General features: G+C 40.8%; 1 protein-coding gene across 4 annotated transcripts in view; it reads left to right on the top strand.

Moving 5' to 3' along the window:
• The first annotated feature begins 4,740 nt into the window (after window positions 1-4,740).
• GK5 (glycerol kinase 5 (putative)) overlaps window positions 4,741-18,080 on the top strand; it is a 132,054-nt gene continuing 118,714 nt past the window's right edge. For all 4 annotated transcript variants that reach the window (XR_002828495.1, XM_023751449.1, XM_023751450.1 and 1 more), the window contains exons 1-2: window positions 4,741-4,847; window positions 8,801-8,876. Coding sequence is in view for 3 of the 4 variants with exons in the window: in XM_023751449.1 (XP_023607217.1) it covers window positions 8,815-8,876 (62 nt within the window). In the remaining variant the exon portion in view is untranslated. The remainder of the gene's footprint in view (window positions 4,848-8,800; window positions 8,877-18,080) is intronic.

Here is an 18,080-nt window from a genome sequence, read left to right as displayed (position 1 = left end):
AGTTAGATGTTTTACTACCATTTTTTCTTTTTTTTTTTTTTTTTTTTTTTTTTTTTTTTTTTTTTTTTGAGGTAAGCCTGTAGAGCTTTAAACTTCCCTCTCAGGATTGCTTTCATTGTGTCCCATAGATTTTGGATTGTTGTGTTTTTATTGTCATTAGTTTCCAGAATGTTTTTAATTTCTTCTTTGATCTCATTGGTAACCCAATCATTATTTAATAGCATGCTATTCAGCTTCCAAGTGTTTGAGTTTTTTGGATTGTTCTTATTGTAGTTTATTTCTAATATTATGCCATTGTGGTCTGAGAGATGCTTGGTATGATTTCAATCTTCTTGAATTTGGGGAGACTTTGCTTGTGACCCAACATGTGGTCTATATTTGAAAATGTCCCACGTGTACTTGAGAAGAATATATATTCGGTGGCTTTCGGGTGAAATGTTCTGAAGATGTCAATTAAGTCCATCTGATCTAGTGAGTCATTTAGGATTGCTGTTTCTTTGCTGATTGTTTGTGTAGAGTATTTATCCAGTGATGTCAGTGGTGTATTAAAGTCCCCTACTATGATTGTATTGTTGTCGATCTCTCCCTTCATATCTTCCAGGAATTTATTTTTTTAATATATTTTTATTGATTTCAGAGAGGAAGGAAGAGTGAGATAGAAATTTCCATGATGAGAGAGAATCATGAATTGGCTGCCTCCTGTAAGTCCCCCACTGGGGATCAAGCCCACAACCCGGGCTTGTGCCCTTTGCTCGAATAAAACCTGGGACCTTTCAGTTCGCAGGCCAATGCTCTATCCACTGAGCCAAACCGCCTAGGGCTCCAGGAGTTTTTTTTTTTATGTATTTGGGTGCTCCTGCATTGGGTTCATATATGTTTATCAGGGTTATATCCTCTTGTTTTATCAATCCCTTTAGTATTATGAAGTGGCCTTCCTTATCTCTTGGTATGGCCTTCACTTTGAGGTCTGTTTTGTCAGATACAAGTATTGCTACCCCAACTTTTTTTTCATTTTCATTTGCCTGAAAGATATTTTTCCAACCCTTCACTTTCAATCTGAGTCCCTTGTTCTGAGGTGGGTCTCTTGTAGACAGCATATATATGGGTCATGTTTTCTTATTTATTCAGCCACTTGATGTCTTTTGATTGGAGCATTTAGTCTGTTTACGTTTAAAGTTATTAGTGAAAGGTACTTGTTTATAGTCATTTTTATTTTTGTGCCTTTGTTCCTTCTTACCTTTTTATTTCGTCTTTTTGTAGCATTTCTTGCATTGCTGGCTTGGTAGTGATAAACTCCCTTATCTTTTTTTGTCTGCGAAGCTCCTGATTTCCCCTTCAATTTTGATTGATAGTCTTGCTGGATAGAGTATTCTTGGATTCAGTCCTTTGCTTTGCAACACTTTGTATACCTCCTTCCATTCCCTTCTAGCTTGATGTGTTTCTGTTGAAAAATCACTTGATAATCTGATGCGGGATCCTTTGTAGATAACTCTCTGTCTCTCTCGCAGCCATTAACATTCTCTCTTTGTCTTTAAGATTTGCCATTGTAATTATGATGTGTCTTGGTGTGAGTCTTTTGGGATTCATCTTGCTTGGGACTCTCTGTACTTGTGTAACTTTTTTATTCCCCATATCCGGGAAGTTTTCTGTCATTATTTCTTCAAATAGATTTTCTAATCCTTGCTGCTCTTCTTGTCCTTTGGCAGCCCTATTATATGTATGTTACTTCGTTTTGTGTTGTCCCAAAGCTCCCTTAGGCTCTCCTCCTGCTTTTTAATTTTTTTCTCCAGTTGCTGTTCAGATTGAGCTTATTTCTCTACCTTATCTTCTAACTCACTAATTCGGTCCTCTGCTTCTTCTAGTAACTGTTGAAATCTTCCATGGTGTTTTTTATTGTAGCTATATCACTTTTGATTTCTTCCTGATTCTTGCATAGGTTGTTGATTTTCTCATCCATTGGTGTAAGAATTGTATGACTATTACTCTGAATTCATTTTCAGTCATGTTGCATGCTTCAATTTTACTAATTTCCTTTCTTGGTGACTCCTCATTTTCTTTCTTCTGGGGATTGTGTTGTCTCCCCATTCAGACTATCACCAGAGGGTTCAAACGTTGAGTTGCATGGGCCTGGGCCGTGTGCAGTGGGAGCTTTGCACCACCCGAGTGTCACTGAAGAGCTCTGACACCTAGACGTGTGGCACCCGTGGGTTGGTGCGAACTGGGCTTGCCCAGGGTCAGTGTTATGAGCACTCAGTGTGGCCTCGTGCATGCACCTAGAATCAGGGACCCTGCCTGCACCACGCTGAAACAGAGACTTCGCTGGCATGTGCAGAAAATCAGAGTCCCCTAGCACAAGCCAGGAGTCAGAGTTCCCCTGTGCCTGCACCAAGAATCGAGTATCAGAGTCTCTGTTGCTTTGTGCGGCCTTGCGCTGAGAATCAGGGTCCCTGTGTGTGCATGCACCAAGAATTGGAGTCACTGGCTCTTAGTGTGAATGCACTGTGAGTCAGGGATCCCAGGCCTACGTGATAAGAAACAGAGTCAAGTCACTGGTGCTCAGTGCTGCCTCCCGCCCAGAGAATCGGGATCCAGGTCAGCTTGGGGGACTGGGTTGCACAGTAGCAGTGTGTCGGCAGGAGGTCCACTCCTGCACTGCGGAAAACAGACTTCTGTGTGCTGCTTGCCCAGAATCGAAGTCAGGTGGCACTTCTGTCCTGTGTGGGCTTCGGGTTTGGTCGCCCGATTGCATTGCGGGGAACAGATTCCCAGTGTCCGCACGCTCCCAGGCTCAAATTCCTGTAGCAGGGCTATGGCCTGTGCAAGGGGCAGGTCTACCAGTTACTATGGCGCTGCCAGTGAGCCTGTAGGGAGGGGGATAGGCTCTGTGACTCACAGAAATCTGCGGCTGGGATGTCTGGATTTTTGGTGTCTGTGGGTCTGCAGCTGTGGTCTCAGGTCTCTGTCCCCAGTGGCTGCAGGGTCCTGGTTTGTGTCTGAGACCAGACTGGATGGTGCTGAGGCCAGGATCCAAGTCTCAAGCAGCTCTGTTTCTCAAGATGGCGTGGTCTCTGTGCCTGTGCTGGCCGCCCCAGAGTGTCCGCGCTGGGAGCGGGGCTCCGCCATCTAAGACTGCCCGGTTTGGCAGCCCCTTGGAAGACCTGCAAAATCTAACTGTCCCTAGCTCATACACACACACACCACACAGGTCCACACACTCCTCTATTGCTCCCTCGCGCTCTCACACTCTCTGCCTCCCTACCTTCCTGCCAGTCGCCATCTTCCTTCCCCTTCCTAAAATTTTTTTTATGTCTTCTATTTTTTTGCTGAGACTTTCTGTCTTTCCACTTGTTTCAAAAGAATTTGTTCTTCTTGGAGCTGCTTTAAAACCCTTTTCAGATATCTTCTGTGTCATCTTGGCATTGGTATCTATTGATTATCTTTTCCTGTCTGAGTTGAGATTTTTCTCTTCTTTTATATACCTTGTAATTTTGGATTGTATCCTGGACCTTTTGAATATCATGGTTTAATACTCTGGATCTTGTGTAAATCCTATGATGAATGTTTGTATTTTTCTTGTAGCAGGCAATTAATGCAGTTGGGCTCAGACTAAAAATTCTGACCAGCCTTCTGTGGACTTTGGTTTCAGTGTTCTTTTCTCACACTTGGAAGTACTGTTTGGATATGCCCTGTGTATGTGCCACCAAGTGGTCAAGTGGTCTGCCCCCTAGTTCTGATCTTAACATCTTTGCTATGCTGTTTAGGATTACATTTTCACATGTGCAGCTTTGAGGTGAGCCTAGGAATTTATACACAACTTTCTGGAATAGCTTTCTCAAGCTCCTTTCTCTCTGAGATCTTCCTAGAAAGCTGGAGCTTCCATTACACTATTCTGCCAGGCATTTCCCATATCTGGGGGTAGGCATCAGGAGCATAGAGAGAGAAAAAAGCCATGGGGGCTCACATTACCCTTTTGGACCCACAGCTCCTTTGATTGGAGAGAAAGCTTTATCCCCTCAGTACTTTAGGTGTTTGTGGTTACTGAGGCAGCCACCGGGTTAGCCTGGGTACAAAAATGTAGAGGCAAGGGGTGGGGGAAAGAAAAGAAATATGGGGGCTTTCCCCCATTCCCTCTGAGTGTTAGCGAAAAGAAAAGTGCTTCTCTTAGGGTATTTACTGCATCCTGGTTCCCACTTCTGGTTTTCAGGCTGCCTTGAGTCCAGGTCAGGGAATACTAGAAGAAAAATAGGAAACTTACCACCAGTCCAGTGGTACTTGAATTCCTATCTTCTAACCCTCTCCACCTGCCCCAATATACTTTCTTGAGTCCCCATATAGCTTCTCCATACATTCTGCCCAGCTTTTATATCTGTGTTCAATGAGAGGGACAAAGTGGAGTATGTTTGCTCCAACATAGTCTGAACCAGAACTTGGTATGTTATCTGTTAATTTTTGTTTTTTAAGTGTCTGCCTCTTTTTTTATTGCAATAACATGGCTTTATTATAGAAATCTTAGAAAATAAAGATAAACTTGGAAAATAAAGATAACATCTTCTGTAAACTCATAAACTGAAGAAAACTGTTATTTTGGTGTATCATCCTTTCTTATTTCGTATACTAGTAAATATTTTTTTCCACTTTAAAAATAAATTAGATAATCAATAAAAATATTAGTGATTTTAACAAGTAATCTTAAGACCCAGATACTACTGACTTGATCTTATGTTGTTTATACTAAATCTTGTATTTTCCATAGGTAGTAAGTCTTTGTCCTCAAATTGGCTGGGTTGAAATTGATCCTGATGTTCTCTGGCTTCAGTTTGTTGCTGTAATAAAGGAATCTGTCAAAGGTAATTGGATTTATGAAAATAAAAATAGTAAAGTATATTTTGTTTGTAATAAGAATTTTCCTCAAGAGTCTGTAGAATTTTGTGGGCTTCCTAGGTTATACACATATAGCATTTTATTGTGGTCACAATGTCAATCTGTTTTGACCAAAATGTCAAGGCAAACAAAAGTGTTACTTCTGGGGTTGGAAACATACATTTGGTTAGAAACCATCTATGTTCCGAACATGAAAGAAAGGGAAAGAGTTTGTGAAGACAGAACAAGGTGGCTTCCAAAGAGTTACATGAGCTGCTTTGAAAGAACTGTGACTGGTGCTGGCAAGCAGACTTACACTATGCTGTACATGACTAATTGCGTATGTCTATTGCTAGGTGAAAAGTTTATTTTTTAACAGCGAGTTCAGTGATGTGGAGCCAGGATGTAGCCATTTGGGTTAGCCCAGTTCAAAAGTTCAATTTCACGTGGTGAGTGTGAGCTAGCTTAGCTTCCTGGAAGCCTTCTGGCTCCATTTTAGATTGCTCTCTTGACAATTTCAACTCCATTTTTTCTGTTTTTCTTTCACAGCAGTTTCCCAGTATTTTTTAGGAGACATTGCAGTTCATAGTGAACTGCTTTCTCAAGGAATGGAAACAGCAACTCTGCCCTCTGGTTTGAGTTTTCTCAGCCATAGTTTAAAGGCTCACATTCTGTCTTTATTCCAGGTTGCAGCTGGTGCCTATTTGTTTTCCTATTGTGTACAAAATGCCAGAGGGTTATAAACAAAATTATAACACACAGTTCCTGCTGTCAGGAGTTACACTGAGTAACCTTTATTATAAAATACTAGAGGCCCGGTGCATGAAATTTGTACATGAGAGTGGGGGGTCCCCTCAGCCCAGCCTGCACCCTCTCCAATCTGGGACATCCCTCTCACAATCCGGGACCGCTGGCTCTTAACTGCTCACCGGCCTGCCTGCCTGCCTGATCGCCCCTAACTCCCTCCCCCCCCCCCCCCGCCAGCCTGATCACCTCTAACCGCCTCTGCCTGCCAGCCTGGTAGCTCCTAACTGCCACCCCCTTGCCAGCCTGATCACCCATAACTGCCTCTGCCCACTGGCCTGATTGCCCCTTACTGCCACCCTGGCGGCCTGGCCGCCCCCAAATGCCCCTCCCCCCTACCAGCCTGGTTGCCTCTTACTGCCCCCCCTGCCAGCCTGGTTGTCCCCAACTGTCCCCCTCTGCCAGCCTGGCTGTCCCACGCAGCCTGCTGTTCAGTCGTTGGGTCATCCCTCACTAATCCCCCTGCCGGCCTGGTTGCCCCATGCAGCCTGCTGTTCGGTCATCTGTCAGTTGTTTCGGTTGTGATTACCCCTGGCTTTTTATATATTAGGATGTGTTTTTTTTAAATTATATTTTATTGATTTTTACAGACAGGAAGGGAGAGGGATAGAGAGTTAGAAACATCGATGGGAGAGAAACATCGACCAGCTGCCTCCTGCACACCCCCTACTGGGGATGTGCCCGCAACCAAGGTACATGTATTTGACTGGAGTCGAACCTGGGACCTTTCAGTCCGCAGGCCGATGCTCTATCCACTGAGCAAAACCAGTTAGGGCTATATTAGGATGTTTTTGATTTTTCTGTGTGGCCTCTCCATTCAAAGTGCTTTCCTGGCTGCTGCCATGGTCTGAAATCTTAGCTCTTTAAGAATGTTTTCAGTGCCACTCTTTTAAAGAACATATGAAACATGTCTTGTAAATGTAAATCCTGAAAGGTCTTTTACTTTATTTTTCTGGCTGAATTACTTTTCACCTATTTGGTTTGAAATATTTCAAAACCTATAAAATTTTGCACGAATAGTACACTGAATACCTATAGAGATTCAGACATGTTTTGCAGTGTTTATACTGTATCATCCTCTACAAACTTTTTGGCTGATTCATTCGAGGGTTGGTTGTGATATAATAACAATATTCCTAAATATTTCAGCATTATTTCCAAAGAAAAGTAGTATTCTCCTATTTCACCACAGCCAGGAAATTTAACATTAATATGGTGACAACTGATGGACATTCACACCAATTTAACACCAACAGGAATCCCCATTTTGGGGTACTGTGAGGAAGGAAACTTTATTTAGTGCAAAACAGCTCAATTGTGATACAGCAGGGCTGTGAAAACAGCACAGGAGTGAGGCAGCTGTGGGCCAGGTGGCCCTGGTACCAGGCTCCTTTCTGGCTAGACAGCTCTGCTAAGAGCTAGTCTGCTTTCTTCTGCACTGTTCTGCTCTGCTCTACTAAGACATCTTCAGTATGTCAGCTCAGCAATGGAAACATAGCTCTTAGTCCTTGGTGGAAAGGGAAGAAAGTGGGCTCCCAGAGCCAGAGGGGAGCTGACATATAGACAGATGTCTCTGTCCCTGGTCCCTGATTGGTCTGTCTTCTTGCAAATAAGGACCCCAAATCCTCACAGTTTGATTGGTCCAAAAGGCATTGTCCTGATTGGTCAGAATGGAACTGCTCTGATTCGTCGATTGGTCAGTGAAGATGTTGATGGGGATATAGCTGTGCAGCTCCAATTGGATGGGGGAAGCCTTAGTTTCATTGGTTAAAGTAGGATTCCAGGAACTCCTTGATAAGGAGCCTGGTCAGCTGGCAGGAACACAGTGCAGGCAGGCAGCTTAGTGCAAGCTTCTCCCTAAAGTGCAGTTTGCATGAGAGGGCCCTGTGTAGAAATGGCTGCTAGGTTCTGTTTTTTAAAATTTGAGTCCAGTTAGCCATCAGGAGCCCTTCTTATTGGGTGTCTTCCTTCTCAGAGTCCACAACAGTATTATTTTCTAATGCTTATTAGATTCCAGTATTCCCCTATTACCTCAGTCATTAACAACTTTTGTTTTCAATCCAGAATCTAACCTAAGATGAGGCATTGCATTTAGCAGTCAATCTATTTAGTCTCATTTAATCTAGAGCATGTTCTTTGTGACATTGACAAGTTTCCAAAATTACAGACCAGCTTAGTAGACTGTCCTGCATTTTGGGGTTGTCTGATTACTTCCTCATGGTTCAGGTTAAGAATTTTTGGGAGGCGTAGGGGATGTTTTGTCTTTCTCTGCTCAAATTGAAGTTGTCTTTAATTTGCTCAATGGGATAAATGCTTTTTTAAAAGAACTTCACAAAAAACTTGCTATATTTTAAGAAATTTGGACCAAAAAACCCCACTATGTTTTTGTTTATATCCTAGCATCTGTTCATGTGGAAAATAAGATTTGAGTTTCACTGGGGATTTTCCTTTATTGCCATTTACCAACTTCTATTATGATTGATCATTGCTTAAATTGAGATCCAATATTTTAGTATTATCAAGAAGAAAATATAATCTGACTTTTAATAGTGTTTGTTTTTTTCAAACATTTAAAGATGAAGGTCATTTTGTTATTATTGGAATATGGCCATTTTCCCTTAAGGGAATCATCTTAGTAATGCTCTCTTTATTAATGCCAAATGTATTATTAGAATACCAGGTAGGGCCCTGGCCAGGTGTCTCAGTTGGTTGGAGTGTTGTCCCGTACACTGAAAGGTTCAGGGTTCAATTCCTGGTCAGGGCACATACCTTGGTTGCAGGTTCAATCCCTAGTCGGGGTGCATACAGGAGGCAGCCAATCAATGTTTCTCTCGCAGATTGATGTTTCTCTCTCTCCCTTCCTCTCTCTCTAAAAAAATTTTTTTAAAAAATTTAAATGCCAGGTAGGTACTGGAAATATCAGAGGAACACTTTGTAAAGTATATGATTGCCTAACTACTATGCTGTACACCTGTAACCAGTACAAAATAATATTGAAACAATAAAAAAAGAAAAACAATGCTAAACCTATATGTTTTTCTTAAAGATTATACTCAATAATTTCTTTTCCATACTACAATTTATAAAGAAAAATTTCATTGACTTTTAAACGTGATTTATCCATCTTTATTTTCAGCTGCAGGAATAGAGATGAATCAAATTGTTGGACTTGGCATTTCAACACAGAGAGCAACTTTTATTACATGGAACAAGTAAGTGTGATAAGCCTTCTGTTGCTGGGTTCATATCACAGTGAATACCTGTTTTGGGAGTTTCAAGTTTGTGAATTAAGAACAGTTTTATTTTGTTAAGAGGGATGAAAGTAAGCCTACTCTCTGCCTTATTGAAATATATTCCTGCATGTCACCTGGGCTTGACTTATATAAAAGAATAACAATAAAAAGACTGTTGCTGTTATTAAAATTATCCATTTCTTTACTTTGGTGTGAGTTAGTTTTTCAAATAAGCCTTGATTGAAGACCTTAAAAATGAGTTTATACCCAAAAAGATTCAGGGAACCTGACAGACTTCAGAAACACATGACTATGACTATGGTTTATATTTTCATTGTACTTCAAATTTCATATTTAAGTACATACAGCATAAGAAGTATATATAGATTAAACACGGTTATAATATCCTAATAGCTACCATATAGTGAATACCTGTGATAGTATTCAGGTTCCATTATCCTTGCAAAGAAACCTGTTATTTTGGTAATTTTATAGAGAAAGAAATTGAGGCTTAGAGAAATAAGTAACTTGTTCAAGCTCACTTAGTAAGTAGAAACAAGATTCCAAATTATCTTTTTACCCCAAAACACATGCTCTTTCCACTACTCCTATTTGCCTTCAACATGTGTTTCTTACTTTGAAAATAATAACAGAAACACTGTAAATGCTTCTTTGTTACAAAGCACTAGGCTGCAAAGGGCATCTTGAGCATGGGGCAGTGAGGGAGATTGCTGGTGGGCATGGGGGAGGTCTAAGAAATATAATGAGGGTGAATTCATAAGGACTTGGCCTTGAAGTCAGTATTAGGCAAGAGGAAGAAGTTCAAATTTAACAGGATTTCTGGCTTGATGTTTGGAAGGATATGATAGAGCTTGTAGAGAATATAAGACAAAGAATGAGTTGGTGATGAAGGTGGGTAAAAGGGAACATGATACAGTGTTTGGCTTGGGAACATGTGCATGTAGAGATATCCCAGAGGTGGTTAGAACATTGTCCTGGTTTAGACTGATGCATGTCTCATCTCCTCCAGATAGGTGCTCGTTCTTTCACAGCATATTGCTTCTCAGGTTGATCCCTATATCTGTAGTCCCCCTGAAATTTTCCCCCCGCCCCCCCAACTCCCCACCCAGTGACTTGGGCATATCAAGTCTTAAATAGGTAATATATTTTTCAGATGAGTAATAATGAAGTAAAGTCGTCAGTGTACTGTGTAGATCAGAATTTCTACTAGTAAATAGTGGCAATATTGACATTTTAGGCCTGATCATTCCTTGTTGTAGGACTGTCCTGTGCATTGAAGGATGTTTAGCAGCATCCCTGCCTCTATTTACTAGATACCAATAGCCTCCTCCCGCAGTTTCTACAACCAAAAATGTCTCCAGATACTGCCAAATGTCCCCTGGGTGGGGGGCAGAATCATTCCTACTTGAGAACGGTTGACGTAGGTGAAGTCTAGAGAAGTAGGTGAGTTCTCTGGTGGGATTATACATAATGGATAGAAGAGAAGAAGACTGGATTTGGACAATGAGTCACTTTGGGGAGTGGATGATATGGAAATAGAGGCAGGATAGTGTTCGTAGGGAAAAAAACTGTTTGGAAGTATAATGAGTGGTTGGATTTGGAAATTAGGTCATTAGCCACAGAGATTGCTTTCATCAGAACCTGATTATCGGGTCATTCATGACATGAAGCTTAAAGTATTAGGAAGCCAAGTTTTCCTGTGGCAGTAGGATCATCTCAGTTTTGGGAGAAATTGAAGAGCCAGATTCCAAGATAGTTCACTTTTCTTACTGGTGTGGCTGTTGTAGAAGGGTAAGATTTCTTCCTAAAACAATTAACACTTGGAGTGCGGGTGAATTTCCCGCCAAAATATAAGATGGCTCTGTCTTTTGGTTTTGTTCCATCCACCAAAAGGGTGGATTACAAACAAATATTTGGTAATACGCAGTTACAATCGGCCCGAGTTTACACGTTTCCCGCACTCCACCGCAAATCTATATGAACCGAGTTAAAGACGGCTCCCGCGGAGTACGCACAATTCACGCGAGCTGACTTAACTCGTTTCCCGCACTCCAAGTGTTAATTGGGAGTTTCTTCTTGGCTGTCCTTCTTTGAGATGTTTGTAGTCTTTCAAGAGTTTTGGAAACTTTGCTTGTACGAACTGAAATACTGAATATTAAAAAAAACAAAAACAAACAAAAATGGGCACAGAAGGCCTTGTGCTTCTTTTATCTTGAAACTAGAGGCCTGATGCATGAAATTCGTGCAAAGGGCTCAGCCCTTGCAACCGCAGCAGCTTGCCTTGGCCCTTGCAGCTGTGGCTTCGTCAGGAAGGTCGTCTGGAAGGACGTCTGGCTGTCTGGTCTAATTAGCATATTAAGTTTTTATTATTATAGATAATGGAACCTTTTCTGCTCCCTGGGCCCCGGGGAGCCATTGTGCCTGTAATGCTGGCAGGTTCTACAGGCTCCCTGACATGACACTTCTCATTTTTTGAGAGAAAAAGAGGCAGACTGAATCTAATATATTGTTCATCCCAGTCCCAGCCAGCACCTTTTCTTCCCAACTCACTGTCTTCTCCTGTGTCCACAGTATGTTCTGTGTCTGTGGCCACAGAAACAGTATTTTCCTTATAGATGCTGTCAAGAAGTCTAAACTTTGAACTTTCTTTTTGTTTTTCTCTTTGTGCCCTTTCCATCCTACTACCTTCTGATGCCAGGAAACTTGTTATTTATTCACTTTTCTTCAGTTCTTGAGTTTTTTGTTTTTGTGTGTTTTTTTTCAAATTCTTTAGGTTAAATTTTTTCAATACATTTAAGCATGTCCTCTTTCCACTACCCCCACTTACCTGTATTCTAAAATTACTCTAAATAATATCTCCTCCATTTTGGTTGCTTTAAATTTCTTTTGTTCTAAAAAAAATTCTTAAGCTGTTTTGTTTCTTCAGTCCTCTGCCTCTCAGGGAGGCTTCTGCCAGCTAACCTCAGATCAGGGTGTATACCAATTAGTAACATAAGCTGAGAGTCCCAGGAGCCAGGGTTCACTCAGCACCGGGCACTGAGAGGGAGGATGGCACTGTGCTGGTTGCTGAACTGAATGTAAAGATGAATAAGAATGCCAGCCCTCAAGGCAGTTATAGTTTCATAATACAAGTCCATAAATTTTGTAGTACTTATGTTAATGGCTCTTACTAATTACTTATGACACACAATACATTAAGAGCCACAGAATGCTATAATGTGTTAAGAGGTTTAAGGCAATTCATTTATAATATTGCCATTCATGTTTCTCCTTAATTTCTCCATTTACTATTGGCAGAGATAAACCTAAATTACTACTCAATGAATATCAGAATATATGCTACTACTTGAGCTCAGGATTCCACATAGTCTTCTACTGTGTTATGAATTAATATGCTACTTTCATCTTGTATCTTCTCCCTGCTGCACTAGCTGTAAACATATGATGCTTCATGCTGCCTTGGAAACTTGGAACATATAATGCATTTTGTTGGGAGTGTTCACCCTCCTTGTTTTTTCTGACTCATCCTTCAGAGCGCAGTACCATTTTCACTTCTCAAAGAAGCTTTTCCTGACCCCTGAGTAGGCAGGTTCTATCTTCCTGTTAAATATACACATGGCACCCGTGTTTCTCCTTTAAAGGACTTATTCCTGTTTTAAGTAGGCCATTGTATAATTATTTGTTTGACTTCCCTGGTAGAAAATATATTCACAGGGGCAAAGATGAGATGTCTCTCTGTTCACAGCTGTGTCCCAGCTCCTGGCACATATTGCTATATAAATTTTTGCTGAATCAGTGATTAATAATAAGATTCAAGTGTATAAATAGCTGCTATTGTAGAATGGATCCAAAGAATCATATATCAATAGATTTAATATCTGTCAAACACAATCTGATAGTTATTATTGGTAGAGAACATTTTTTCATTTATCAAATACCTCTTTGGTATCTGGATCAGGTGGTGAGAATCTGAAAGTGAAAAGACTGCCCTCAGGAGGCTCACAGTCTAGTGGTAGATACAGATGTGTACATTACATAGATAGTTGGGGTACAGCCTGATAGATGTCTGCCCTGTAGACTGCATTATACCTGGCAATGAAAGAGCTGGAGGGGGAGACTGAATAGTGGAGAAGAGGGAGTTAGGGAAGGTTTCCCAGAGGCACTTAAGCCAAGTGTTTTTTGTTTTTGTTTCTTTGTTAAGCCTCACCTGAGGATATTTTTTTCCATTGATTTTTTCTTTATTTTTTTTAGAGAGAGAGTAGAAAGGAGGGAGGGAGGAAGAGAGAGAGAGACATCGATGTGAGAGAGACACATAGATTGGTTGCCTCCCGCACATGCCAGAGATTAAACCTGTCCTTGACTGTAAATAGAGCCTGTGACCCTTCAGTCCATGGGCTGATGCTCTAACCACGGAGCACCGGCCAGGGCTGGAACCAAGTCTTGAAGGAAAAATAGGAGTGTCCTAAGTGGGAAGAGCAAATTACTGGCAAGGGCATGAGGAATAAGAGACTGGTATGTCTGAAGCATCAAAAGTACTTTGGAAATTAGGGTTGAAATAGGGATGGTGCCACGCCCCAGCATTGGCCTCCTTTCCTACTCTGACTCCACCTCTGACCACCCTCCTCTTGTCCTAGGCTCCAGCCACATGGGCTTGCTCTCTGTTTCTGGACCACTCCACCCTGGCTGCTACATTTGGGAGGAGTGGCTTTGCACCTGTTGTTCCCTCTGCCTGGATCTCTCTTACCTGAGACTTATGTCTTTCTCATCATTCAGACCCTACCTCCAAGATCACTTCTTCTAAGAGACCTTCCATGACCATTTTACTTTCCAATCACTTCGTTATTTTATTGTTTTCATATCACGTACTATGTAAAATTTTTGTTTGCTTCTTTGCATATATATTTATTACATCTCTCTGACAAGTAAGAAGTTCCATGAGTATTGGGAATTTTGTCTGCCCTGTTCTCACTGGGTACTTCACACCTAGGACAGTACCTGGCACATAGTAGGCACTCAAATCTGTGAGTGATTGAGGTGAAACTGGAGGTTCCCAGGTTGTAGTAAGAAGTTTGCCTCTTATAAGCAGTGGGAAATTATAAAAAGATGCTAAGCAGGAGAGTAATATGACCAAATTGACATTTTAGAAAGAATATTCTTGAAGCACGGTGGACAGTGGATTTGGGGAGAATGAGACTACAACAGGGAAATCTCTTTGAAGGCTGTTGCTTATTCAGGTACCTGATATCATATCTGAAAAGATACCACACCCCCAGTTACTCTGTTCCTTTAGCATAATCTTATATGAAATAATATGTTTATTTACTCATTTGTTTCTATCCCCATCAGAATATAAGCTCCAGGGATATTAAGAACCTTTCGCCCCAAGTTTTTGGCTGAAGCAGCCAAAGGGAACCATGAACTCAGGTGTGGCACACTAGAGAAAGCAGTAGCAGGTTTAGGGCAGACATGCTGCATTTGAGATGACGTGGGGCAGTCTCAGGAGACAGGAGGAGAGCAGCTATTTGTGAGGGAACAGAACTGAAGTGAGAGGCTGCCCTGCAGGTACGGATTGGTGAGTGCTTCTGTGATGACTGCATTCGTGATTTTTCAGGGAGAGCAGCTTGTTAAAAAGAGAAGGAGACCAGGGATGCAACCCTCAGCAAACACCAGCTTTTAACTGGCAGTCAAAGGAAGAAAAGTCTGCAAAGGAAACCAGTAAGGCACTTAGAGGTATGAGGAGACGCAGCACAGTGCTGTCACAGAAGCTTAGGGGAGGGATGGTGGAGCACTATTGCAGAAAGGCCACATCACACTGAAAGGGTCCTGTAAACCTGAGAGCTCTGGTGACCTTACTGGATTGTACTTGGTTGAGGTACGGAGGGGGGCGGATGAGGAAACATTGAGGGGCTCAGCTAGGTGGGGACATCTGGGGTCAGGAGAGATGTTTTTGGTTCTGCTTCAAAGATGAGGTTAGGTATGTTTAGAGAAGAAAGTTGAAGGAATATTTGATTTAATGAAGTGATGGAAGAGACAGGAAGGCATGGAGAGAGAGCACAGGTGGAGAGACCAGCCTTCAGCTTGAGAGGAAAGATTTCCCTCTGAACCAAGGAAAATGCATGATGGCTGCAGGTATAGCTGATGGAGGAGTGGGAAGTTGAGGAAGGTAATTTCAGTGTTCTGATTTCCTTGATATTTCTAGGGCTTGAGAAATGAAAATTTGGAGATGCCATTTGTGGGGAACGGAGAAGAAAGTAATGTAGGACAAGAAACGAACTTTTATCATTTTAAGTGATGTTGAGAGCATAGACAAGGTTGTATTCCATAAGTGTGAAATATGGTACCAATTTACAAGGATGTATGACTTTTCTCCAACCCCTCTCAATGGTTCTGGTACTAAAAGTGGAGAGAGAAGATCCCAGGTTAGGAGTTGAAAAGGTTGTTAACAAGGGGCATCATGCAAAATAGTGAAGTATGAAGTTGAAAAGAGAGATTGGAATAAACTATCTCAGAACTCTGGAACCTGATTGACTCTTTTAACAACTGGGGGAGTGCTGGATAAAAGTAGAGGCAGCTGTTCTTAGGTATGAGAGGACGTGTCCTCCATTCCTCAGCCCTGTTGCGGGTGTGGGGAAAGCAGCCCACATCCCTGGAGCAAGTGGCTGGTGCCAGGGCAGACATGGGGACCTTGTCCTATAGAAATGTCCGCTGATATAGTTGGATGGATTGGCAGTGCCCTACAAGACTGGCTCTGATGCCTGCTCCAACTACGGCACTCTCAGCTCTCTCAGCTGCAGCGACTTCCTTAGGCAGCATCTGTTGGACGATTTAAAGGCCCATTACCTTTATGGGCACATTTGGAGCCAGACATTTAAGAAAATAGTTCTCAGGTCACTAGCTGATCACAGAGATAACAGAAGTTTCAGACACTTCATTGACCACACAACAAGGAATATACACTTGGCAAAAATAGTTTGGAAAGGTCACAAACTAAAAGCTCCAGCTCTCAACAGGGAAAAATCAGGACGGTTGGGGTGGGAAGGCAGGTTCTGGAGCACTGGCTGACTTAAAGAACTGGTCATGACTCAGGAACGTTGGACAGATTGACCTATTAAAAACTAAAATGATACATTAAGGTATTAAATTACACATAAATAGTATAATTTAAAATTATACTACTTAGAATCCATGACTTCTTATAACCACTTTCAGCACCCTTAATTAATGTCTTTCCTATAAACAGCACCTCTCTGTATTTACCCTCACAAGTTATTACAGCAAGGTGCATTTTTATATGTTAAACTAACAAAAGGAAAAATCAGTGTATGTGAGATTATCACAATGTTTCACTCATGCATTGCTGTCATAGTCTAGCAATTGATTTTTGGTAAATTTGCCAAGACCAGGCCATGGGGAAAGAACAGATGATGCTGAGAAAACAGAATATCCACATGCAAAGAAATGAAATTGGACTCTTACTTTATACCATATATAAAAATTATTTCAAATAATGGATCAAAGACTAACCGTAAAAGATAAAACTATTAAACTCTTAGAAGAAAACATAGAGGAAAGTCTTTATGACCATGGATTTAGCAATTATTTCTTTTTTAAAAATTTTATTTATTAAGTTGATTGTGGTGACATTGGTCAACATGAACATATAGGTTTCATGTGTGGATTTCTATGTATAAGATCTGTATATTGCACCATGTGCTCACTACCCAAAGCCAAATCTTCTGTCTCCGCATATTACGACCCCCATCTTCCCCCACCTCCTTCCTTCTGGCAGCCACCGCTCTGCTATTTGTGTTCATAAGTTTCAGTTTTATATCCCACATGAGTGAAATCATATGGTTCTTAGCTTTTTTCTGTCTGACTTATTTCATTTCACATAATGTTGTCAAGGTCCATCCATGTTGTTGCAAATAGCGCTATTTCATCCTTTCTTATGGCTGAATAGTACATCTTCTTTATCCAGTCCTCTATCATGGGACACTTTGGTTGTTTCCATGTCTTGGCTACCGTGAATAATGCTGCAATGAACATAGGGGTGCATATATCTTTGCGAATACATGATTTTGAGTTTTTCAGGTATATACCCAGGAGTGGGGTTGCTGGGTCATATGGTAGCTCTTTTCTTAATATTTTGAGGAATTAGAGAACATTTTATGGGCTTGACCCCAAAGGCAAGGGAGGTAAAGGCAAAAATAAATGAATGGGACTATATTGAATTAAAAAGCTTCTGCACAGCAAAAGCAACTGACAATAAAAAAAAGACAGCCAACCATGGGAGATATTTGCAAATAGTAGCTCCAACAAACGTTTAATATCCAAAATATATAAAGAACTCGTAAAACTCAACACCAAACAAACAACCCAATAAAAAAGTGGGTAGAGAACCTGAAAATACATCTCCCCCACAAAGACATACAAATAGCCAATAGATATATGAAAAGATGTTCAACCTCACTGGCAATTAGGGAAATGCAAATCAAAACTACAATGAGAGATACCACCTCACACCTATTAGAGTGGCCATTATCAACAAAACAAGCAGAAATAAGTGTTAGAGAGTTTTTGGAAAAAAAGTAACCTTCATTCACTAGTGGTGGGAATGTAGACTATCAGTGATTTCTTAAATGACATCAAAAGCATAGCTTACAAAAGAAAAAATAAGTTGGACTTCATCAAAATTAAAAACTTGTGCATCAAAGAATACTATTAAGATATTTTCATCTATTAATGATGGCTAATTTTTCTTTAATTTTCTTAACTATTAGAAATTTTCAAAATAGAAAATTTATTCTAGATTTAATCATAAATAAGAATAAATAGAGCTGGAATTATTTTGACATAATGTGCAAATTGAATTTTAAAAATGTATCTGAGAAAATTCATAGTCATTGATATCTCAAATCTGCAGTTAGATTTCTAAAAACCATTGCAGCATATAATATGGAAGGTGTATGTTTGGTTTTTAATTTCACCTAAGATTGAGGACTCAAACAATAGATTCACTTCTCTGATTTTTATTGATGATAGTGATGACTGGATCACTGAATGAGAAGGAAGTAACGTATTTATGAGGTAGGTGAATGATGTGATTCCCATTAATAAAGGTGAAAACAAAACAAAAAGGAAACAAGAGTGAAAAGAAAACTC

This window comes from Myotis lucifugus, unplaced genomic scaffold, assembly GCF_000147115.1.
Source record: "Myotis lucifugus unplaced genomic scaffold, Myoluc2.0 scaffold_21, whole genome shotgun sequence".
NCBI lineage: Eukaryota > Metazoa > Chordata > Mammalia > Chiroptera > Vespertilionidae > Myotis > Myotis lucifugus.
This window is presented reverse-complemented; position numbering and strand designations above follow the sequence as displayed.